This window comes from Sus scrofa, chromosome 9, assembly GCF_054392235.1.
Source record: "Sus scrofa isolate SSC_HxYL_T2T_F1_AM1 chromosome 9, Sscrofa_HxYL_maternal_Yorkshire_Landrace_v2.0, whole genome shotgun sequence".
NCBI classification, from domain to species: domain Eukaryota; kingdom Metazoa; phylum Chordata; class Mammalia; order Artiodactyla; family Suidae; genus Sus; species Sus scrofa.
In genome coordinates, this window is record NC_139391.1 from 97,554,359 (window position 1) to 97,581,500 (window position 27,142).

At 36.5% G+C, this 27,142-nt stretch overlaps 1 protein-coding gene across 17 annotated transcripts in view; it reads right to left on the minus strand.

Moving 5' to 3' along the window:
- The window catches only part of RUNDC3B (RUN domain containing 3B), a 294,945-nt gene that overhangs the window by 118,878 nt on the left and 148,925 nt on the right, over nucleotides 1–27,142 (minus strand). For 16 of the 17 annotated variants that reach the window (XR_014815985.1, XR_014815984.1, XR_014815983.1 and 13 more), the window contains exon 2: nucleotides 6,805–6,920. Coding sequence is in view for 9 of the 17 variants with exons in the window: in XM_021102523.2 (XP_020958182.1) it covers nucleotides 6,805–6,920 (116 nt within the window). In the remaining 8 variants the exon portion in view is untranslated. Of the gene's footprint in view, nucleotides 1–6,804; nucleotides 6,921–27,142 lie in introns of those variants that run through there. The other variant, XM_084977270.1, reaches the window with a different exon arrangement.

A 27,142-nucleotide genomic window follows, 5' to 3' on the forward strand; every position in this document is an offset into this window, starting at 1 on the left:
CTAAAATGTATTGACTTTTGTTTTGTTTTGGTAGGCAATCAACCCAGTTAGATTCAGAGAGCCAAGTTATTTCTTGCTCTATGTGGGCACAAGTTCCAATATAAGTCCAGTTTGTAAAAACTTAGCATGCTTCTTTGGGCTGAACCCATGTATATGCTACCCTGGGACTGGGTGGTGGTTTGTATCCTAGCTCAATCCTCACATTCTTGGTTGTGAAGCCAGAACTTATGCTGGTCATTATCATACAGAATTAGGGCATTCTGTTTTCCAGCATTCTCTTCCCTGAAATACGCTCCAGCTACCAGGTCCTTCCTTTTCCTAACACCTCTAGACTAATAAAAAGTTTCCTTTCCGAGTTTTAACCTCCCACACTATGGCACAATTCTGGGCAACTCAAGTTGCTCTTGAGGGGAAGTAGCAAGAAAAGAAAAAAGAATAAAATGGGAAGCCCCAGTAGACTCGGGCTGACAGGGGCTCCTTTTCCTGATACTCTGACCAGAAAAAGAAGGTTACTGTTGGAGCTTTTGTTGTTTGCATCCTTAGTATAATTAAGGACCAAGGGCCCCTCGGGTTAAGGATGAAAATATAGGAGAGAAAAAAATACATAAGACACTCACGTCTAGGACGGCTCTTCAAATTTTGATCTCTCTTCCCAACCTAGCTGCTACTGTTGACTTTCCAAAGTACGTAAGTAGTTGCTTTTGGTATTGTGTCCAGAGATCTAGCTACAATCAGTGGAAGAGTGCTCTGGACTGAACTGAGTTTCCCCAACCTTGTTTGCTGAAACCCTAATAGCCAATGTTACTATATTTGGAGATAGGGCCGATAAGGAGATATTAATGTTAAATGAGGTAATAAGGGTAGGGTCCTGATCCAGTAGGATTAGTGTCTTTATAACCTGGGACATCAGAGAGCACTCTCACTCTCTATTTCTGCCATGTGAGGACACAGCAAGAGGGCAACCATCTACAAGCCAGGAAAAGAGTCCTCATCAGAATATGAATTAGCCAGCACCTTGGTCTTGGACTTCTCAACCTCCAGAACTGTGACAAATAAATTTCTGTTGTTTAAGCCACCCATTCTGTGGCAGTTAGTTTTATCAGCCCAAGCATACTGAGACAGAGTTAGGGCAATAGTGGACTTACTCCATCTTCACTGGGTGTCATAGGTTCAATTAGCTTTTTGAATTTTGAAGGCAATATTGTGGTAAAGTATACAGTATACTAAAAGATATAAGACAAATATTATCTATGCTGTCTGAAAAAGGACAGAGTAGAAAAACAAGGGAAGTTTTCTTAGGAAATTTGCCAGAGATAAGAAAAACGAAAATGATGAGCTTAGAATGCAGTAATACATAGAAAAGAAAGGAGAAAAACCACCTGTGGGAAAAGCTTATTAAGAAGTGGCTAAAGGGAGTTCCCACCGTGGCTAAGTGAAAATGAACCCTACTAGTATCCATGAGGATTTGGGTTCAATCCCTGGCCTTGCTCAGTGGGTTAACAATCTGGTGCTGCCGTGAGCTGCAATGCAGGTTGCAGATGCAGCTTGGATCCCATGTTACTGTGGCTGTGGCATAGGCCAGCAGCTATAGCTCCGATTTGACTCCTAGCCTGGGAACTTCCATATGCCATGGTGTGGTCCAAAAATAAAAAAAAATTTAAAAAAAAAGAACTGGGTAGAAAGGAATAGAGGAAACAGAAGGAAGAGTGCAACTGAACCAGAAATTGAAATAGTTACTCAAATAATATTTCAATGGAGTAGACCTCGTCGTCAAGCAGAAAATAATGCTGTATCTATAAGAATGAAAAAGTAATTCAAAGCCAGGGCTAGAGGACAGAAATGGGTGGATTTATGTTTAAAAAAAAAAAAAAAGGATATAGGAAAAAAAGGGTATCTAAACTTTAAAAAATACATTATACTGTATTACATATATATGAATATATTATACAATGATTGTATATAATATATGTATTATAACATATAATATACAGCTATATATATGTCTACTTTTTAATTAAAAAATTTTAAATTACATGAAAATAGAGACTATCTAAAAGGAACTCATGAATACTTATACTTGGTGCCAGATTTGTTTTACCTAACTTTACATGCTTTGACCATTAAGTTTAACTGTTCAATGAAATCAAAAACAAAGACCAATGATAACTTTCAAAGAAAGAAGAGAAAGTTTTGGAATTTTCTTTACAGAGAGCAAGAATCTCTATATGGAGTGGGAAACAGAATTTTAGGAAAATCTTTTTCCTCCCCAGACAGAGCAAGAGAAAATTAGAAATGCCTGATAAAATATAATAAGTACACTTTTAAACAAAGCAAACACATGGAAAAAAACCTCAAGAGGTCAAAAATAAAAAACAAACAGAAAACAAGGGCATGTATTAAAACCCTAAAACTGAATGCATCAAAATAGACTCGAAATACAGAAAGCAAAAATATACATATATAAGAATAACCCATTCAGAAAAACAGTTTAAAATTTCCAAGTTATTACTAGATCACACTGACAAAAATGTGACTGGCATCTGAAAAACATAATCAACAATTACAGAATACACATTCTTCTGAATATGGAACATTTACTAAAACTAATCATAAACTAGGCCATTAAGCAAATCTTACAAGTTTCAATAAATCTGTCACACAGACCAAATTCTCTGACCATAATTCAATCAACATAGAGGTAAAAATGAAAAGGTAAAAGTTCCTACTTTCAGAAACATTAAAAATAAATGTCCAAATATCATATAAGCCAAAGAAGAAATAATAATATAAAGTAGAAATTATCTGAAAATGAGTAATAGTGAAAATAATACATATCCAAATTTGTAAATGTAGCCAAAGCAGTACTTGAAGAGAAAACTGAAAAGCAATCTGCTCAGATTTCAGTATAAACAGAATATACTCAAAGAAGATAAAACAGAGGAACTAATAATGCCATTAGCATGTACAAATGATCGACAGAGCCATAAATTAGTTATTTGGAAGACTAATAATAAAATTAACAAATCTCTGGCAAAGAGAAAAATAACAATCAATATTAGAGACACAAGGAGTTCTTGTTGTGGCTCAAGGGTAATCAACCCGACTAGTATCCATGAGGATTCAGGTTCAATCTCTGGCCTCGCTAAGTGGGTTAAGGATCCAGCACTACCTTGAACTATGGTGTAGGTTGCAGATGCAGCTCAGCTCCCGTGTTGCTGTGGCTGTGGTGTAGGCCAGTAACTGCAGCTCCAATTTGGCCCCTAGCCTGGCAACTTCGAAATGCTGCGGGTGTGGACCTAGAAAGATGAAAAATATATATATATTAGGGACACAAAAGAGGACCAAGTAGCTGACATTAGTGTGGAAAATAATAGCAGGTATTCACTGATGGAGCTTTTGCTTCATTCTTTAACAGCAGCCTGAACTAAAGGCAGGTGGCCCTCTGCATCCATGGATTCAACCAACTGAGGGTGAAAAAAATTTTAAGTCCAGAAAGTTTCAAAAAGCAAAACTTGAATTTTCTAGGTATTGGCAACTAATCTAAATAGCATTTACATTGTATTAAGTATTGTAAGTAATCCATAGATGATTATGCAGTCCTCCTGTATAGTTTAAATTCTTAGTTGTCAGCTATATTCCAGAAAAGTAAGATCATCATGTTATTAAGGAATTACTGCAAACAAGATTACTATGTGATTTATATGTGATTTAAAAAGCCTCCTTTTCTTCAGTAATGGGATTTTTAGAATGAATGAAGCTTTCCATATTACTTGTGTTATTAGCACAGCCTATATTAGCCTATGGGCAGATTTTATCTTTCTCTAAAAAAATGTGATAAATGAAATGCCCCTTTATTTCAGAAATAAAAAGTAGTTAGAGAAAAGTAAATCTTATAAACCTATGAAGTTACATATTTAAAATTTTTACTTTTATCAAGAAAAACATTGGAAAAATTAGTTGTTATATAACTAAATTTTAAGTGAACACAGGGTACTATCAAAATAATTATAAACTTCTCCAAAACTAAAAGCAATTTGCTACAAATTAGAATGCCAAAAAATAAGAAATACTACACGAAAGTTTCTAGACACTCAACTCTTTAATAAAATGCCTCATCTAGAAAGTTACAGATAATTTCATGATTCATATTTATATGAATAACAGTGACCACAACAGTTCATCTATAGGAAATTTTTTTCAAAAGCGTATTTTGAATTATTAATCTTACCTAGCTTAAAAAATTCACACAAATCTTACCAAATCATCTTTCTTACTGTCTTTGTCATACTAGCAGAATTCTTATCTACAAATCAAATAGAGATTCTATTTTCAACACAGTAGTTCACTGGCTTCTCAGAAATAACACTCACGATATAGAAATAAGTCTAAAAGTCTATGTCCTATGTTGTGCTAAGGCATGACTCAGAAGACGGCACAAAGACATGCAGGAGAGATCTACTTATGTGGTAGTGAGTCTGTCTAATCACTTGGCATGGAAATCTCAAATGGCCTGTTTTCTATTGTAATTGTTTATGTTTTTTGTGAGCAAATCACATACTGACTGGTATACCAAATCAAGGAAATTGAGATCTTATGATAAAACACTTAAGAACATTGACATATATCAAGCTCTACTGTATTACATATGTTTTTAAATATTCATAAATTTATATATAAAATAAAAAATACCTAAATAGCAGAAATTAACCCACTGTAAATCAATTATATGGCAATAAAAATAAAAATATGATCACCACATAATATAATAACCATAACATTATTTCAAAATACTTTCAGACCCTTTGCTTTTAGAAAAACTTATTTTTTCATAAAAGGTAACATATTGACAGAAAACTTAGAAAATACAGAACAGGGAGTTCCCGTCGTGGCGCAGTGGTTAATGAATCCGACTAGGAACCATGAGATTGCGGGTTCGGTCCCTGCCCTTGCTCAGTGGGTTAACGATCCGGCGTTGTTGTGAGCTATGGTGTAGGTTGCAGACGCTGCTCGGATCCCGCGTTGCTGTGGCTCTGGTGTAGGCCGGCGGCTACAGCTCCGATTAGATCCCTAGCTTGGGAACCTCCATATGCTGTGGGAGCGGCCCAAGAAATAGCTAAAAAGACAAAAAAAAAAAAAAGAAAAAAAATACAGAAGAGCAAAAATAATAAAAAATCCTTCTTAAATACAGAATAACCAACTTCTAACAGAAAAGCACCGGTGATTTTATGGGTTCCATTTTAAATTGCAAAGGGCTGAATGAATTCAGATTTTGTTTCCCCATTTAATTAAACTCAACTGTTTGTTTTAAGTCCACAGAACTGTTCCACTGATTTAATAATCATAGTAAAACTTGATACTTTTGGTATCAAAAAGCACAGAACAGAATTAATCTTCAGATAAATTTGAGATTCTCATAAATTATATTACCAAAGCAGATTACTTATTTGATAATACTATACCATTAAGACCATAAACATAATAAAAACTTAAGTGAAAATATCAAATGATCAAATTTCCTTTCGGGAAAACAAGATAAAATTAATGTGATAGTTATTACTTATTATTACTAAGATTCATACTACATAATATTTCTTGATGTTATCAACTATAATTTATATTTTTTAATTTATGATTTTTATTTTTTCTATTATAGTTGATCTACAATGTTCTTTCAATTCTGCTGTACAGCAAAGTGCCCCAGTCATACATATATATACACATATATATGTATATATATATACATTCTTTTTCTCACATTATCCTCCATCATGTGCCATCATAAGTAACTAGATATAGTTCCCTGTGCTACAGAGCAGGATCTTATTGCTTATCGACTCCAAATGCAATAGTTTGCATCTACTAACTCCCAAATCCCAGTCTATCCCATTCCCTCCCCTTCCTCCTTGGTAACCACAAGTCTGTTCTCCAAGTCCCCTAAGTTTGTATATTTATTTTTAATTTTTAAATATTTTATTATTTTGAAAGAACACAGCTTCCATCATCCCTTTTATTTTAAGAGATTTGTTTCTGACATAAATGTACTCACTGATTTATTTTTAAACAGATGAAGTAGCATCTCTTTTAGATAGTTCTTTTTCTAACCTAATTACTGCTAAAATTTTTTTCAAAGATTCTGAGTTTATTTTTTTGCTTTTTTAATTTTAATTTTTTCTTAGGGCCACACTTGCAGCATATGGAGGTTCCCAGGCTAGGGGTCTAATCAGAGCTACAGCTGCCGGCCTACGCCACAGCCACAGCAACGCAAGATCTGAGTCGTGCCTGCAATCTATACCACAGCTGATGGCAACGCTGGATCTTTACCCCACTGAGCAAGGCCAGGGATCAAACCTGCAACCTCATGGTTCCTAGTTGGATTGGTTTCCGCTGCACCACGACAGGAACTCCAAAGATTCTGAGTTTAAAGAAGATAAAATTAAGCACAAAAACCTTAATCCTGGGGGCTTCTTTGTAAATTGATTAAAATACCATCCAGTAATCTTTGAAGATGGGTATCCTTTTAATTTAGGCTTTTAATTACACACAGAAAATTATTCTGCTTCTTGTATGTGACATTCAATATATTCAACAATTTTAATGCATCTTGGAAATGGATATATTTCCAAGAATAAAGGTTCTTTACCAGGGACATAAGCCAAAAGATCAGGCATTCTAAAATCATTTTTATGTTTCTCAAGATGCTGTGTGGCTGCTATCTAAATCACACTAGATTGTATGATTTCTAAAATTTCAAGCTGGTTAATAAAAGAACTGTTGGAAGAAAAATTAATACATTAGCACTGTTACCTTTTAGCCGGTGACTTAGAATCTGTTCCAAAATAGCTGCAAAATTATTAAATTCAGGAGAAGAATCATCAATTGTCTCAAAGCAGGATCGATCAATCAGGGTCTTCACAGAAAACCTATGAAAAAAAGGAGATTATTATTGCTTTTAAGTAGAGTTGATTCATTCACCTAATTAGGACAAATCAGAGGAAAGTAATTTGGTGAAGTATTACAGAAATATTTGATAAGATTATACATTCTGACAACTCTATTTACTCAAATTCACTCTGTAAACAGAAAATTTTACATAAATATCAGGCTTTTCATGTATATATTTGCTATCTGTGGTGACTACATTAAGACTTAGGAATAGCTCACTCTCCACACAGCCATTAAAATCAGAATAAAAAAATGACCTAAATTATTAAATCCAAAGCCATACTACTTGTTCAGAGGTTTGAGCATCAGACCAAAACACTTTAAGGGAGTTTTGGAGTACAAAATTGAATACAATAGGATGTAAGTATTCATGAAGTGTAGCTTCAAAGTTTTTATGTGCTGTAATAGGAAAACATAACTCTATAAAGCATGCTCTTTTTCCTTCTCTTTGGAACGTCCTTTGTCTCTATTTTTGACTGCCAAAAATCAATGTACTTTCTAGGACTCAGCTTAAGAGCCTTATCTTCAATGAAGAATTATCCTCCTACATATTCCTAGCACAAAGTAGCATTTTACCTGTATCTCCCTTAAGAGAGGATTACAGTTTACCTGACTGCTGTTATTTGTGCTGTCTGTCTCTATCTTATTAGAAAATAAACTCCTTCAGGGCAGAAGCATATCTTCTGCATGTCTTTATTTTCCTCAGCATGTAGAACTATGCCTTGAACAATATACTCAGTAAGTACTTCTTGATTTATTTTTAAGACCTGTTTTGAAGGAATCGCAAGGAAACATTTTAAAGCTAATGTCACAGCAAGACAAAAAAAAAGTTTATGATTTTCAACATGTATATCTTTGTGTAAACAGCACCAAAATCAGGATCTAGAACAGTTCTATTGCCCCTAGCGATTCCCTCAGGCTATCCCTTTATAGTCTTACCCTACAAAGGGTGATACCACAGTGCCTAAGCAAGCCTAGTCAAAAGGGTATGAGGAGAAGGGGATAACAATGAGAGCTGTCAAAAAGTTAGAAATGTAAACTACGAAGGAAATAGAGTGCAAACTGTTCTTTAGCTTTTAGGCTTACCTGCGATGCTTATTCAAGCAGGACAAAAAATACAGGAGACAAGTATAAAGGAAAATATAGAGAGATCTGTTTATATGAGTTATATCTATCAATTTTACAATGGTAAAACTGAGAAATGTTTAAAATACAGACAGTCCTCCCTTTGTATAATAGGTCAGGGCCACATAAATGACTGCTAGCTGAAATGATGCAGAGTGATCTTAATAATCAATGAAAAAAATTACAACTGTTTTATGACTTTATGAAATTTTTGTCAAAAGATTAAAATTTTTGGATTTCCCACTGTGGCTCAGCAGTAATGAATCAGACTAGCATCCATGAGGACATGGGTTCGATCCCTGGCCCCACTTAGTGGCTTAAACCAAAGTTGCTGTGAGCTGTGGTGTGGGTAGCAGATTCAGCTTGGATATGGTGTTGCTGTGGCTGTGGTGTAGGACAGCAGTTGTAGCTCCAATTCGACCCCTAGCCTGGGAACTTCCATATGCAGCTAAAAAGGAAAAAAAAAGATTAAAAATTTCTCACTGCTGGCTATAATATATAGGGAAATGGAAAAAATTAGTCAAATATTTATTTAGTACACTGTAATTTAAAACATCAGCAATACTAATAATCTTCATTGCAGAAAAACTTTTACAATTTTTTACAAATCTTTAAAGAAGAAATTTTTTTGTGAAAAAAAGAAACTTCTTTGTACAAAACTAATCAACAGTAGTGTGAACAGTGCTTGCTTTCTTCTCACTGTATAACAAACATGAATGAGCATGTTTTCTACACCTGGCAAACTGTCATATTCTTTTCTAAGTTTGGATAATAAGTTTCCAACATTTTATCCTTTGCACTTTCAAAGTTGTGAAAATCTCTGAAAGGACCTATAATGAGAAGAGATTTCCTAAATCATTTTCTCTGGGCCATCTTCATATCCTTTCCCTCACAACCACTTTACTTATTTATATCATTATGTTCATCTTCAGTAAGTTCCTCTGGCTGAATATCTAAATTATCTATTTGCAGCAATGTCAACATTCCCATGATAACTATTTCTTCTATGACTCCATTTATGTTCCATTCAAACTTCACTTCCAGCAATGACTGTATTTCTTTGCCACAATTTCATCTTTCTTGGCCAATTCAGTCTTTCAATTATGCATTTTTATGAAATGGCATGAGGGTTTACAACCAGGAGGCAGGAAAGCAATATAACTACAGGGTTTTTTTGTTGTTGTTTTTTTCTTTTTAGGGCTGAACCCGCGGTATATGGAGGTTCCCCGGCTAGGGGTCGAATCAGAGCTACGGTTGCCAGCTTACACCACAGCCACAGCAATGCCGTGGCTGCGACCTACACCACAGCTCATGGCAAGGCCAGGGATTGAACCCGCAACCTCATGGTTCCTAGCTGGATTCATTTCCACTGTGCCACGAGAGGAACTCCACAACTACAGGTTTTGATTTCTGTGTATGAACTATTAACAGATGCGTAGTGACCCATCCTAGACAGATTTTGAAAGAAGGGATGTGTTTGGTCACTAAACATGATGTGCATTTCTTATTTACACAGTGATCCATGGACTAAAGAGACAGCATTCAAATTTTATTTTATGCAATTACTCATAGTTAATATACAATGGTAGTCAAATCAGAACCATTTGGTTGTAGGATTGGTATTATTTAACTAAATTGTAGCAACTAAAATTAGTGTGTATTGAAGTTCCCTTTATGGCTCCATGGTAACAAAAGAGACTAGTATCCATGAGGACATGGGTTCAATCCCCAGCCTTGCTCAGTGGGTTAACGATCTGGCATTGCCATGAACTGTGGTGTAAGTTGCAGACAAGGCATAGATCCTGTGTTGCTGTGGTGAAGGCCAGCAGCTGCAGCTCTGATTCAGCCCCCAGCCTGGGAACTTCTATATGCTGTGGGTTCGGCCCTTAAAAAAACAAAACAAAACAAAACAAAAAAACAGTCAGTATTGGAACTGTGCCAAGTGAAGACTACGTTACAGATTAATTACAAACAAAATAAACTCATTACAATGTTAGTATAAATATTATTAAAACAATAGTGACAAAGTAATCTACCTTTTTAGAAAAGTATAGCATCTAAGACAGTAATGTACATAGGTGAAATGAAGTGATAATTAAACTTAACGATAAAAAATAAGAGGATGCTTATTTCATAAAAAAAAAAAAAATGAAGGTAGAACTCAATTTCCACCTGTAACAGTCTGATAAGACTTTTGTCACTATTGTCCTCCAGGAATAACACAAAATTACCTAACAAACGTTCGTTGTAAATGTAATGGGAAGAAAAAGCCACAGAGAGTAACAAATATATTTCTGTAGCATCAAGAGCCATACACAAATCTATTAGTAGTCAATAAAATATGAGTCTTTTTTGGTTCCTAGTCGGATTCGTCAACCACTGAGCCACGACGGGAACTCCAATATGAGTCTTTTTGGGGGCCACTCTCACAGCATGTAGAAGCTCCCAAGATAGGGAATGAAGCTGTACCACTGCATCAAACCAGTGACGATGCCAGATCCTTAACCTGCTGAGACCACCAAGGAACTCTGAAATTTGAGTCTTTATATTATGTATTAGTATAGATTATCTTCTATAGACAACATTATCTGGAGTTCCCACTGTGACTCAGTGGTAACGACCCCAACTAGTATCCATGAGGATGGGGGTTCAATCCCTGGCCCCGCTTAGTGGGTTAAGGATCCAGTGTTGTTGTGAGCTGCTGTGTAGGTCACAGACACAGCTCGGATGTGGTGTTACTGTGGCTGTGGCTGGCAACTACAGCTCCAATTCGACCTCTAGCCTGAGAACTTCCATATTCCACAGGTACAACCCTAAAAAGACCAAAAAAAGAAAAAAGGAAGATATTATCTGCATGACAAAAACCTAAAATGGTAAATCTCAGAGCACTGTAATAGTTTTAACTCAGTCTATGACTAAAAACTGAAACAAAAGCAAAGTGCAAATATCCCAAAGCACATCATTAGATGCAGCTTTTGCTATTTCCAAGCATGAAGATATTTTAAAGGTAAGAAGCCCTTTTATTTTTCATTAATTAATTAAATTTTATTTGCTTTTTAGGGCTGCATTTGCTGCATATGGAGGTTCCCAGGCTAGGGGTCAAATTGGAATTGTAGCTGCTGGTCTATGCCACAGCTACAGCAATGCAGGATCCAAGCCACATCTGCAACCTACACCACAGCTCACTGCAACATTGGATCCTTAACCCACTGAGCAAGGCCAGAGATCAAACCTGTGTTCTGATGGATGCCAGTCAGATTCATTAACTGCTGAGCCACGGCAGGAACTCCCAAGAACGCCTTTTAAATAATTTCTATTATAATAAGGTTAATAATGAAGAAAAATTATGTCTCCTGGCATTGCTTCATTATTTATTGCCTGATAACACAACCCAAAACTTCAGAAGGCAAATAGTTCCTTAGAGTCCATGTTTTGCTTATAGCTAGCTGAGTCTTCCCACTCAACATTCACTTCTCTAGAGTCATGTGGCTAGCTCCATTTTGCCAGAATAGTGGGAATCTCTTCCTCCATAATACAGTAACTAAGACTCTTTATAAAAATCAATCTGTAAAAAGAATTTTAATACATCCAAAAAATATCACACAGATGCTGAGCTATTTCCTGATAATGATGACATTAATATTAGTCATCTATTTCCCGAAGAAGACTAAATTTTAAAATAATTAAATGACAATTTGATGAATATCTAAAAATACCAAATCAAGTCTAAGTAACAGCTTTTACATAAGAATTAAAAAATCAGAAATTTACATAAAGGATCTTTTAATTAAGTGCATTTTTTTGAAATGTCTCTGTCTTAGAAGACTCTTTCCCACCTTCAATGTCCAAAGGAAATTTTTGTTACCTTAGTAATAAGAGTGAGTTCCTGTCATGGCTCAGTGGTAATGAACCTGACTACTATCCACAAGGACGCAGGTTTGAACCCTGGCCTTGCTTAGTGGGTTAAGGATATAGTGTTGTGATGAGCTGTGGTGTAGGTCACTGACAAGGCTCAGATGCGGCTCTGCTGTAGTGGTGGTGTAGGCTGGTAGCTGCAGGTCCAATTTGACCCCTAGCCTGGGTATTTCCATATGTCACAAGTGCAGTCTAGAAAAAAAAAAAAATGGAAAAAAAAGAGAGAAAGGAGTAAGAAAGAATGATGGTGACTAAAACCATCAGCTTAAGAAAGCAGACAACCTTTATCCTTTTGGCAACATACTAAGAAAATGAAATGGTTATCAAAGCTATGTTTAAGAAGTCTTCTTTGGAGTTCCCGTCGTGGCACAGTGGTTAACAAATCCGACTAGGAACCATGAGGTTTCGGGTTCGATCCCTGCCCTTGCTCAGTGGGTTAACGATCCGGCGTTGCCGTGAGCTGTGGTGTAGCTACGTTGCAGATGCGGCTCGGATCCCGCGTTGCTGTGGCTCTGGTGTAGGCCAGCAGCTACAGCTCTGATTTGACCCCTAGCCTGGGAACCTCCATACGCCGAGGGAGCGGCCCAAGAAATGGCAAAAAGACAAAAAGAAATCTTCCTTACAACTATATTAAATTAATTCCTTCCACAGTTCATAGGTTTATAACATAACAAAAAATTAAAAAGCAAAAAAAAATGTGACAAAAGGTAAATTTTAAGAATAATAAAATTCCTTTTTAAAATATCTACACTCCTTATTAGAAAGAAACCATTTAAAAAGTAGACTTTCATCCTTAAGGTCCTGCATTAGTAATCTACACATATGTATTCACATATATACAGAGCAGTTGAGTAGTAAAGAAATGTATTCCCATCTCTTTACAACAAGCTTATATAATTTTAACCATATACCAAATATGCTTCAGAAAAAAATTAATTTCACAAAAAACAGATTTTATTATCTATACTGTTATATCCCTCTACATGGAATTATACCTGAAGATAACTACATAAAAGTTTCTAGAATCCTATTTCAAAACTAAAAGGGGTTCAGAAAAGTTACAATCATTCATAAGAGTGAAATTATTAAATAGAAAATAAGTATCCAAAGTGTGATAGAGTAGTCTTTCCATTACTTCACACCAAATTTATAGGGTTCCTTTTATTTCTAGCACTCTTTATCAAGGGGTGAGGTAACTGTCCTCTGCCATGAATATAATATCCATCATTAATAATCAACAAGGAGTTGCCAAGAGAGATGATACAACCCACCTCAAATGTAATGTGAAATAGTGATTATGGATGATAATGAGCACAGTCCAGATATCTGTTCATTGGAAGGCTTATTTCTTTTCTTATATTTTATACCAGAAACCTCATATCTTTTTCAATCAGCCATTTTCCTTCATTTTTTTCAAGTTTTATGCAAGTTAAGAATTCCCAACCAGCATGTGGTTCCCTTTTATTTTCTGTAATTTTAATCTCTTTTATAAACAGAAAAAATACTTTTCACCTATCTGTTTAGCAGGGGTCTACAGATTACTGCCAAACAAGCCAAATCCGAACAATTGCCTGTTTCTATAAATGAAGTTTCATCAGAACACAGAAGAAAAAGTTCCAACCATCTTCTCTGGAATATGTTCCCTGAAACTCCAAAGTTGTTTTTTTTTCCACCCACTTTTTACGGCTGCACTTGCAGCATATGGAGGTTTCCAGGCTAGGGGTCATGTCAGAGCTACAGCTGCTGGCCCACACAACAGCCACAGCAACGTAGAATCTGAGCTGCATCTGCGACCTACACCACAGCTCACAGCAATGCCAGATCCTTAAGGCACTGAGCGAGGCCAGGGATCAAACCCACCACCTCACGGTTACTAGTTGGATTCGTTTCTTCTTGCTGCAATGGGAACTCCCTCAAAAGTCTTTTTTCGTATAGGGTGTATGTATCATTTTTAAAAATTTCACTCAATATAAAAATCAAAAGGAAAGAGAGAAATGTTTTAAAATAGTTTCAGTTCCCATTGTGGCTTAGTGGAAACAAACCTGACTAGTATCTATGAATGCAGGTTCAATACTTGGTCCTGCTCAGTGGATTAGGGATCTGGTATTGCCCTGAGCTGTAGTGTAGTTCAAAGATGCAGTCAGATCTGGCGTTGCTGTGACTCTGGTGAAGGCTAGCAGCTGAGGCTCTGATTTGACCCCTAGCCTGCAAACCTTCATTGCTGTGGGTGCAGCCCTAAAATCTTTTTTAAAAATTATCTAAAAGTAGAAAGTAGCAGAGACAGGATTAAGATAGCAGAGTACAAGGACTGGAGCTCACTTTCTCTCATAAAAACATCAATAAACACAACCAACTGCTGAACATCATTCAACCAAACAGACTACAAACTATCAAAAAAAGATAACCTACTCCAGAAGACAGAGAGGAGGCCACATCAGGATGGCAGGGGGGGCAATTACACGATATAAGGAACCCCATACCGGCTGTGTGGGCAGTAACTGTATCACAGCAACTCATCTATAGGAGTGAGAGTTCTGAGCCCCATGTCAGGTCTGGCATTGGGAGAAGGAGGCCCCAGAGCATTTGGCATTGAAGGCCAGTGGAGCTCCATGGGATGGGAGAAACAGAGACTCCATTCTTAAAAGGCACACACAGGCTTTCATGTGCACTGAGTCCCAGGGCAAAGCAGAGACTCCACAGGAATCTGGGTCAGACCTGACTGAGTTCTTGGAGGATCTCCTGGGAAAATGGGGGGGTGACTGTGGCTGATGGTGAGGTATGGACATTCGAGGCAAAGGTCTTGGGAATAATCATCAGGGTGTGCTCCTCTGGACATGGTGATGTTGGAAAAATCTGGCCCCACCCATCAAAGCTGAGAAGCCCCAGGCTAAACAATAATCTGGGAGGGAACATAGTTCCACCCATCAGCAAACAGCCTGCCTAACTCCCCCAAGCACACAGCCACCTCTAATTTCACCCATAGAAAAATCCCCATCCACCAGAGGGATAAGAATCAGCTCCACCTACCAGTGGGCAGCCACCAGTCCTTCCCATTAGGAAGCCTACAGAAAGCCCCCATACCAACTTCAGCCACAAGGGAGCTTGACATCAGAAGCAAGAGAAGCTACAACTCTATTGTCTGCAAAAAGGAGACCACACCAAAAATCTATATGAAATGAAAAGGCAAAGATTATGACTCAGGGGAGCAAGAAAACAACCTCCATGAAAAAGACTTTAGACTGATGATAGTGAAGATAATTCAAGATTTGGAAGTAAACTGGAAGCAAAGATTGATAAATTGCAAGAAATATTGAGCAAAGAAGTACAAGATTTAAGGATTAAGCAGGCAGAGATGCAAAATACAATAACTGAAATAAAAAATTCACTAGGAGCAACCAACAACAGAATACAGGAGGCAGAAGAACGAGTAAGTGAGGTGGAAGACAGACTAGTGGAAATCACTGATGTGGAACAGAAAAGAGAAAATAAATGAAGATGGTCTAAGAGAGCTCTGGGACAATGTTAAATGCACCAACATCTGTATTACAGGGGTGACAAAAGGCAAAGAGAAAGGGACAGAAAAAATATTTGAAGAGATAATAGCCCAAAACATGCCTAAAATGGGAAAGGAATTGCTCAAATCCAGGAAGCACAAGTACCATATAAAATAAACCCAAGCAAGAACACCATGAGACACATGTTAATCAAACTGACCAAAATTAAAAACAAAGAGAAAATAATGAAAGCAGCTAGGGAAAAGAAACAAACAACATAAAGGGAACCCCAATAAGGTTATCGGCAGATTTTCCAGCAGAAACTCTGCAGGCCAGTAGGGAGTGGCATGATACACTTAAAAGTGATGAAAGGAAAAACCCTCCAAACAAGATTACTCTACCCAGCAAGGCTCTCATTCAGATTTGAAAGAGAAACCAAAAGCATTAGAAATAAGCAAAAGCTAAGAGAATTCAGCACCACTAAACCAGCTTTAAAACAAATACTAAAGGACCTTCTCTAGGTGGAAAAGAAAAGGCCATAACTGGAAACAAAAATATGTCAAATGACAAGGCTCATCAGTAAAGGCAAATATATAAGTAAAGGAAGGAAATCATTCACACACAAAAATGCTACCAAAATCAGAAATCATGAGAAAATGAGGGTAAAAATGCAGGGCACTGGAGATTCACTTGCAATTAAGAGACCAACAACTTAAAACAATCTTGCATTCATATAGACTCCAGCATCTAAACTTCAGGGTAACTGCAAATCAAAAATCTACAAAAGATAAACACACAAATAAGAAAAGGTAATCCAAACACAACACTAAAGATAGTCATCAAAACATAAGAGAGGAGAAAAGGAGGGAAGAAAAAAGATCAAGAAAAAAAATTAACAAAACATCAATAAGAACATACATATCAATAATTACCTTAAATGTAAATGCACTGAGTGCCCCAACCAAAAGACACAGACTGGCTGAATGGATACAAAAACAATATCCATGTATATGCTGTCTTCAAGAGACCTATGTCAGTTCTAGGGACACATACAAATTGAAAGTGAGAGGATGGAAGAATATTCCTTGCAAATGGAAATCAAAAGAAAGCTGGAGTAACACTACGCATATCAGACAAAATAGATTCTAAAATAAAGAATGTTATATAAGTGGCAAGGAAAGACATTACATAATGATCAAAGGATCAATCCAAGAAGATGTAACAATTGTAAACATATATGCACCCAACACAGGATCACCTCAATATATAAGGCAACTGCTAACTGCCTTAAAAAGAGAAATTGACAATAACACAGTAATAGCAGGGGATTTTAACACCCCACTTACGGCAATGGACAAGTCATCCAGCCAGAAAATCAGCGAGGAAACACAGGCCTTAAATGATGCATCAGACCAGATGGACTTAACAGATATTTATAGAATATTCCATCCAGGAGTTCCCATAATGGTTCAGTGGAAACAAATCTGACTGACCATGAGGACATAGGTTCAATCCCTGGCCTTGCTCAGTGGGTTAAGGATCCAGAGTTGCTGTGATCTGTGGTGTAGGTCACCCATGTGACTTGGATCCCATGTTGCTTGTGGCTGTGGTGTAGGCAGGCAGGTACAGCTCTAATTAGTTTCTTCAGTAATCAATTACCTAATTACTGTGAGGATTAAAGAGGTTTTATATATATATATATATATATATATATATATATATATATATATATGTAACACTATTTAACACAGAATTGACTTATACAAAAATTATTAAACTTAGCACACATTCCATTTCTTGTTAGAGCATCATCATTACACTTAAAAATATTTAAGCACAAAAAAGAGGCAGATATTTTGAGTCCTTGTACATAAACTGATGTTTTAAAAAACTGAATACTTGGAATTCCCATTGTGGTGCAGCAGAAATGAATCTGACTAGTATCCATGAGAACATGGGTTTGATCCCTGGCCTCACTCAGTGGGTTAAAGATCTGGCATTGCCACGAGCTGTGGTGTAGGTCGCAGACTGAGCTCAGATCTGGCATTGCTGTGTCTGTGGCACCTCTGATTTGATCCCTAGCCTGGTATAGGTGCAGCCATAAAAGCAAAAAACAAAGAAACAAACAAAACATAATACAGAGCAATAAGGGTTTATCAATACCAGAAACGCTAGGAAAATGAAGCTTCACAGTTTCTGATAAACACATACACACACAAACACATGTACACACAAAAACTAGATCCAGTTGGCCTGCCAAAAATACTCAAGACAGCATAGCATAAAAGGAAAAGTGGCAATGTTAGCCCTAACTATAAAATATATGATTTAAATTAAAAATTTTTTAATTAGAATTTTAATTATTAATTGTAAATACTCAGTCTCCTATTTTCCTCCAAAAATCACATTCTCCATGCATTATATAAATTCATGTATTTTCTTCAAATTTTAGACACAGATGGTTTTTGGTTTGGGGGAGGGGTTTAGGGTCATACCAATGACCTATGCAAAGTTCCTGGCCAGGATTCAAATCAGATCCTTAAGCCACTACACCAGGGTGGGGATTGAACCCATGCCACTGCAGAGACATGCCAAATCCTTAACCCACTGTGCCACAGTGGGAACTCCTGTTTCGTGTTTTTTTTCATTTATTAAAATTTTAAATTGTATTTTAATATCAATTTGCCTGCTATATAACAGAAGATTTAGGTTTATAATTACAAATACTAAGAGATATTTTCAAATTTTAAAATAAACGTTAAATTTTCATATTTGGGGGAAATTGTTATCCTATCTTCTTCTTCCTTTTTTTTTTTTTTTTTTTTTTTTTTTTGTCTTTTTGCCTTTTCTAGGGCCACTCCCGCAGCATATGGAGATTCCCAGGCCAGGGGTGCAATCAGAGCTGTAGCCGCCAGCCTGCACCAGAGCCACAGCAACGCTGGATCTGAGCCGCGTCTGCAACCTACACCACAGCTCATGGCAACAGTGGATCCTTAACCCACTGAGCAAGGCCTGGGATGGAACCCACAACCTCATGGTTCCTAGTCAGAATCGTTTCCGCTGTGCCACAACAGGAACTCCTCTATCTTCTTTTAAGGACAATTACCATCATTGCAGAAAACTGATAATAATTCAATTTAGCAAAAACAAAATGTGTACATTACATAAATTTTCAAGTTTTGTATTTTCAAAGTAGTATGCATTTTAGAATTTTTAACTACTTTTGTGAAATATTATTTTTTATAAAATAGAAAATTCAAATAGATTGCTTTGGGAAGATAAATATTAAAAATGTATTTGTTAAGTAGACTCACAGACATGAAAGCGAAACTTAAGGTAACAAAGGTAACATGGGGGCTTGGGGGTAGGGATAGGAGTTTGGGATTAATAGATACACACTACTACATATTAAATACATAAATAATAAAGATTAACTCAGGGAACTATATTCAATATCTTATAATAACCTATAATGAAAAAAATCCTAAAAAGATTATATATGCATATATAATTATATATATATATGTAACTGAACATTTTGCTATACACTTGAAGTTCATACAACATTGTAAATCAACTATATTTCAATAAAGATATATTTATATATTTATTTAGTTCAGTCTTCAATCTTTTTTAATTCAAACACTGAAAGACATGATTTTTAATTTTTCCATTCTTACAGCAAATTTCAATTAGAATAACTCCATTCAAAAGAGAGCAAATTCTATTACTTAAGCTATTAGATTTTTTAAATTTATTTTTTCACAGTTTTAAAGGTTTTTTTTAAAGCTTTAAATGTTAAATATTTTCAGTTATTATAAAATATTTGCTCTTTCCCCATGTTGTACCATGTATCTTCATAGCTTGCTTTATACTGAATAGTTAATACCTCTTAATCCCCTACACCTATTTCACCCTTCCTTCCTTCACTCTCCCCATTTGGTAACACTAATTTGCTCTCTATATCTCTGAGTGTAAAGCTCTTAGATGTTTAAAACTCTACTATCATTAGATATTAGTCATTAGGTGACTTTTTAAAAAGAAATGAGTATGATTCTTTGATTCACCTTTCAATCTTATTTTGAAAATGTCCACTGCTATTATTCTTCACTAGTTAGAATTACCTCATTTGATAAACATGCCTACTATATACTACATTGGGAATAAAAAAGATGTTGAATAAACTATCATTCCTGGATTTGAGAAATTCACATTCTAAGACAAAAAGATAATCAGATTACAGCATAATGAGTCCATATTTATTTACATAACCTATTCCAGAAAATATCTGAGATTATTTATGGAAGCGTTTAAATATAATCAGTTGGCTGCATACATTAAAACTGAGGAGGACAGGAGTTCCCACTTGGCTCAGCTGGTTAAGAACACAACTAGTATCCATGAGGATGTGGTATCGATCCCTGGCCCCATTCAGTGGGTTAAGGATCCAGCATTGCCATGAGCTGTGGTGTAGGTCACAGATGTGGCTCAGATCTGGTGTTGCTGTGGTTGTGGCGTAGGCTGGCAACTGCAGCTCCAATTTGACCCCTATCCTGGGAACTTCCAAATGCCCCGGGAGCATCAATAGACGCAGAGAAAGCATTTGACAAAGTCCAACATTCATTCATGATCAAAACTCTTACCAAAGTGGGTATAGAGGGAACATACCTTAACATAATCAAAGCCATTTATGACAAATCCACAACAAATATAATACTCAGTGGAGAAAAGCTGAAAGCTTTCCCACTAAAATCTGGAACAAGACAGGGATGCCCACTCTCACCACTATTATTCAACATAGTACTGAAAGTCTTAGCTACAGCAATCAGACAGACAAAAGAAATAAAAGGCACCCACATTGGAAGAGAAGAGGTAAAAACTGTCACTGTATGCAGATGACATGATACTATGTATAGAAAACCCTAAGGACTCCACACAAAAACTACTTGAACTGATCAACAAATTCAGCAAAGTAGCAGGACAGAAGAGTAACATTCAGAAATCAGTCGCATTTCTGTATACCAACAATGAAATATTAGAAAAGGAATATAAAAATACAATACCTTTTAAAATTGCACCCCAAAAAATCAAATACCTGGGAATAAACCTGACCAAGGAGGTAAAGGACTTAAATGCTGAGAACTACAAAGCATTAATCAAGGAAATTAAAGAGGATGCAAAGAAATGGAAAGATAGTCCATGCTCCTGTTGGAAAAATGGCTAAACTACCCAAAGCAATCCACAGATTCAATGCAATCCCTCTCAAATTACCCATGACATTTTTCACAGAACTAGAACAAACAATCCAAAAATTTATATGGAACCACAAAAGACCCAGAGTCGCCAAAGCAATCCCGAGGAACAAAACCAAGCAGGAGGCATAACTCTCCCAGAATTCAGACACTATTACAAAGCCACAGTCATCGAGACAGTGTGGTACTGGCACCAAAACAGACGTACAGACCAATGGAACAGAATAGAGAACCCAGAAGTAAACCCAGACACCTATGGTCAATTAATCTTTGACAAAGAAGGCAAAAACATAGAATGGGGAAAAGACAGTCTTTTCAGCAAGTATTGCTGGGAAACCTGGACAGCTGCATGCAAATCAATGAAACTAGAACACACCCTCAAACCATGCACAAAAATAAACTCAAAATGGCTTGAAGACTTAGATGTGAGACGAGACAACATCAAACTCCTGGAAGAGAACATGGGCAAAACCTTCTCTGACATCAACCTTACAAATGCTTTCTCAGGTCAGTCTCCCAAAGCAACAGAAATAAAAGGAAAAATAAACTAATGGGACCTAATCAAACTGAAAAGCTTTTGCACAGGAAAGGAAACCAAAAAGAAAACAAAAAGACAACTTACAGAATGGGAGAAATGAGTTTCAAATGATGCAACTGACAGGGGCTTAATCTCTAGAATATACAAACAACTTATACAACGCAACAGCAAAAAAGCTAACAATTCAATTGACAAATGGGCGAAAGACCGGAATAGACATTTCTCCAAGGAAGATGTACAGATGTCCAACAAGCACATAAAAAAAAATGCTCAACATCACTGATTATTAGAGAAATGCAAATCAAAACTACCATGAGATACCACCTCACACCAGTCAGAATGGCCATCATTAAGAAGTCCACAAATAACAAATGCTGGAGAGGGTGTGGAGAAAAGGGAACCCTCCTGCACTGTTGGTAGGAATGTAATCTGGTACAACCACTATGAAAAACAGTATGGAGGTACCTTAGAAATCTATGCATAGAACTACCATATGACCCAGCAATCCCACTCTTGGGCATATATCTGGACAAAACTCTCCTTGAAAGGACACATGCATCCGCATGTTCATTGCAGCACTATTCACAATAGCCAAGACATGGAAACAACCCAAATGTCTGTCCATCGACAGACAATTGGATTAGGAAGATGTGGTAATATACACACAATGGAATACTACTCAGCCATTAAAAAGAGAAACAAAATAATGCCATTTGCAGCAACATGGATGGACTAGAGACTCTCACATGGAGTGAAGTAAGTCAGAAGGAGAAAGGCAAATACCATATGATATCATTTCTATCTGGAATCTAATACGTAGCACAAGTGAACCTTTCCACAGAAAAGAAAATCATGGTCACGGAGAAGAGACTTGTGGTTGCCGAGGGGGAGGGGGAGGGAGTGAGGTGGTTTGGGAGCTTGGGGTTAACAAACTATTGCCTTTGGAATGGATTAGCAATGAGATTCTGCTCTGTAGCACTGGGAACTAGTCTAGTCACTTATGATGGAGCATGATAATGTGAGAAAATAGAATGTGTACATGTATGTGTAACTGGGTCACCATGCTGTACAGTAGAAAAAAATTGTATTGGGGAAATACCTATTAAAAATAACAAAAAATTAAAAAAATAAAAATTCAAAATCTTTTATAATATTCTCTGTACAGAATTAAGTTAGAAATCAATAACTAAAAACAGAAAATCCTCAACTTTTTGAAGTTAAAACAATATTCTATCAAATAACCCATCAGTCAATGAAGAAGTTCCAAAAGAAATTAGAAACATTTAAAACTAATTAATATTGAAGACACAAGTTTTAAATCTTATTTGCTATCTCAAAGCACTGTCAAACAAGGGAATGTGCAGTCTTAAAATGCACACATTCAAAAGAAGAAATGCTGAAAAACAATGATCTAAACTCTCAAACTAAAGAAATCAGAAAAGAACAAAAACTTTAAGAAAGTGGAAGGAGGGAAATAATAAAGACCAAAAGAGAGGAGTTTCCACTGTGGCTCAGCAATAGCAAACCCCATTAGTAATCATGAGGATGTGGGTTTGATCCCTGGCCTTGCTCAGTGGGTTAAGTATCTGGCATTGCTGTGAGCTGTCGTAGGTCACAGAGAGGCTCGTATCCTGCGTTGCTGTGGCTACGCCATAGGCTGATCCAACCTCTAGTCTGGGAACTTTAATATGCTGCACATGCAGCCCTAAAAAACAAACAGAACAGAAACAAACAAACAAAAAAAGACCAGAAGAGAAATCAATAAATTATGAAACAAATATATATCACAGGCAATTTACAAAGCCAAAGGCTAGTTCTCTGAAGTTATTAATAAAATTTATATACTCCCAGTGAGAAAAAAATGGGAAAAACAGAGATTACTAATATCAGGAGAGAAAAATGGAAACTGACTATATTTTAAACACTAAAAGGATAAAGAGTATATTAAGGAAAGCTTTAAGCTTGGTAACACATGAAATGGGTGTATACCTTGAAGAACTCACTGAAACTGCTAAGAGAAGAAACAGGAAATCTGAATTGTTCAGTATCTGTTAAATAAATTGAATCTGTTACTAAAAGTCTTCCCACAAAAAGAGTTTGTAGTTCAGATTTCTTCCCTGGAGAATTCTTGCAAAAGTTTAAGGAAGAAATAATATTCATCTTACACAAATTCTCCTACAGAACAGAATAAAAGAACATTTCCCCATTTGTTTTATAAGGTCAGATAATTCCAACGCAAATTCTAACAAGGAGACTGTAAGAAAGAACAATTACAGTCCAGTAAACTCCACAAACAAAAATTCCAAATAAAGTTCAAAGATAGGTAAAAATGGTAACACAGCACAACCCAGTTTTTTTTTTAATTTCAAAATGGCTTAGCATTAAAAAGTCCATGTAACTCACTACATAAAAAAGGAAAGCAATCTTATGCTCATCTTGATAGACAAAGTATTTGATAATACAGTTTTCAGTACCCACTTATGATAAAAATTCTCAGCAAGTGAGAAATAGAAGGGAACTAAGAAAAACCTACTGCATACATCCCTCTTAATGGTAAAACAATTCTTTCTGCAATACTGTGGTCCTAACCAGTGTGGTAAGACAAAAAGAAAAGGCATAGAGTTTGAAAAGGGAAGAAATAAAACAGGCAGAAGATATGGCAATGTACTCAGAATGCTTGAAAAAAAAAGGCAGAATATCTATCAGGTAGGTAAACATGGTAAAATTGCTAGATTACAAGACCAATATTTTATTTTATTATTTTTTTGGGGCAGCACCCCCAATATGTGGAAGTTCCTGGGCCAGGGATTGAACCCACACCACAGCAACAACCCTAGCTACTGTAGTGACAATGCCAGATTCTTAACCCACAGCACCAGATGAGAACTCCACAAGACCAATATTTTTATTTTTATTTTTTTAATTTTTTTTTTAATTTTCCCACTGTACAGCAAGGGGGTCAGGTTATCCTTACATGTATACATTACAATTATATTTTTCCCCCACACTTTCTTCTGTTGCAACATGAGTATCTAGACAAAGTTCTCAATGCTATTCAGCAGGATCTCCCTGTAAATCTATTCTAAGTTATGTCTGATAAGCCCAAGCTCCCGATCCCTCCCACCCCCTCCCCCTCCCATCAGGCAGCCACAAGTCTTTTCTCCAAGTCCATGGTTTTCTTTTCTGAGGAGATGTTCATTTGTGCTGGATATTAGATTACAGTTATAAGTGATATCATATGGTATTTGTCTTTGTCTTTCTGGCTCATTTCACTCAGTATGAGATTCTCTAGCTCCATCCATGTTGCTGCAAATGGCATTATGTCATTCTTTTTTATGGATGAGTAGTATTCCATTGTGTATATATACCACATCTTCCGAATCCAATCATCTGTCGATGGACATTTGGGTTGTTTCCATGTCCTGGCTATTGTGAATAGTGCTGCAATGAACATGCGGGTGCACGTGTCTCTTTTAAGTAGAGTTTTGTCTGGATAGATGCCCAAGAGTGGGATTGCGGGGTCATATGGAAGTTCTATGCATAGATTTCTAAGGCATCTCCAAACTGTTCTCCATAGTGGCTATACCAGTTTACATTCCCACCAACAGTGCAGGAGGGTTCCCTTTTCTCCACACCCTCTCCAGCACTTGTTATTTGTGGACTTCTTAATGATGGCCATTCTGACTGGTGTGAGGTGGTATCTCATGGTAGTTTTGATTTGCATTTCTCTTATAGTCAGCGATGTTGAGCATTTTTTCATGTGTTTGTTGGCCATCTGTTTATCTTCTTTGGAGAAATGTCTATTCAAGGACCAATATTTTTAAAGGCTAATTCTATGTCTATTTGTCAGCAGAAAATAAATAAAATTAAAAATTTTTTAATAATCTATTCTAATGACATAGAAACGTAAAACATGGGAGAAAAAATCTAAAAAGACATGTATAATAGCTACATGTTCAAAACTGTAAAACATCTTGACAAAAATTTCAGAAGAGTTAAACACATGAAGAGATATACTCATGGATTACATTTAAGTCTTGTAAAGATGAGTTTTCCCCAAAATGATTTATAAATTAAGTGCAGTCTTAATAAAATCCCAGCAGACTGACAAACAGATTCTAAAATTTATTTTGCAAAGGCCAAGAACAGCCAAGATAATCCTGAACAATAAAACTGGAGAATTTACACTACAAAACATCAAGACATAGAGTTACAGTTATTAAATAAAGCCAAGTATGATATTAGCTCAAGGATAAAGAAAAAGATTAATGGAACAGAAGAGAGAGTGCAGAAGCAGATACATAATGACCTAGTCACCTGGCTTATCATAAATGTGACACCTGAGTATGGTGGGAAACGCAAGGTCTTTTTAAGAAGTGATACCAGGTCAAACTGACTTTCCTAAGGAAAATTCTTAATCTTGACTCCTATATTTCACAGCATAAACAAAAATAAACTACAGACGGACTGTTGGTATAAATGTAAAAAAGCAAAACAATAAAGCTTTCAGAAGAAAACAGAAGAATATTTTCATTATTTTGGAGAAGTCAAATTTCCTAAGAAGATCACAATGAGCAGTAATCATGAAGGACATTTATGAACTACTTTTCATGATGAACTTCTACTCATCAAAATACACTACAGGAGTTCCCGTCGTGGCGCAGTGGTTAACGAATCCGACTAGGAACCATGAGGTTGCGGGTTCGGTCCCTGCCCCTTGCTCAGTGGGTTAATGATCCGGCGTTGCCGTGAGCTGTGGTGTAGGTTGCAGACGCGGCTCGGATCCCGTGTTGCTGTGGCTCTGGCGTAGGCCGGTGGCTACAGCTCCGATTCAACCCCTAGCCTGGGAACCTCCATATGCCGCGGGAGCGGCCCAAGAAATAGCAACAACAACAACAAAAAGACAAAAGACAAAAACAAAACAAAACAAAAAAAAAAAACAAAAAAAAAACACTACAAAGAGAATGAAAATCAAGTCACCAAATGGGAAAAGATATTTGCATTATATGTATCCAGCAAACATCCGTATACAATGCACAGAGACCTACTCTTCCAAGAGTCTGACATCCCTGATGATAAACAACTTGAACTGGCAATTCACAAAACACTTCCGAATGGCCAACAGATTTATGGAAAGGTGCTTAACATCAATAGACATCTGGAAAATACAAATTACCTCAATCCACCATGTGACACCCCATCAAACACATTAGAAGAGACAAAGTGAAGACAGAAAAATTTCAAGAGGCTGGTGAGGATATGGAGCAAATGGAATTCTTACACAGTTGACCCTTAAGCAACACAGGTTTGAACTGCGCAGGGCCACACATATGCAGATTTTTTTCACTAAATACAGTACTACACGATCAGTGGTTGGTTGAATCTGAGGATGCAGAACTGCAGATACAGAGGGGCCATTGTAGTTAAACATGCAGATTTCTGACTACATTGAAGGTCAACCTTCCTACCCCCCACATTGTTCTAGCCAACTATACACTGCTCACTAGTATGCAGACTGATACAATGCCTTTGGAAAACTGTTGTATCCATTGAAGCTGAGCATATGCATGCCATATGACCCAGGAACTCCACACCTATGTATTTATCTGACAGAAATATGTACCTATAGTTACCAAAATACATATTCATGAATATTCAGTTATAATAGCCAAAAAGTAAAAACAACTCCAATGTCCATTAGGCAGAGTGGATAAATTGTGGTATACTTATATAAGGGAAAAAGACAAAGCAATGAAAATGAACAAACTACAGCTATGTGCAACAAAAAGGTGAATCTCACAAACATAACATTGAGCATATTAAGTTAAATGGAAAAAAGTACATATTGTATTATTTCATTCATTGCAAATTCAAAA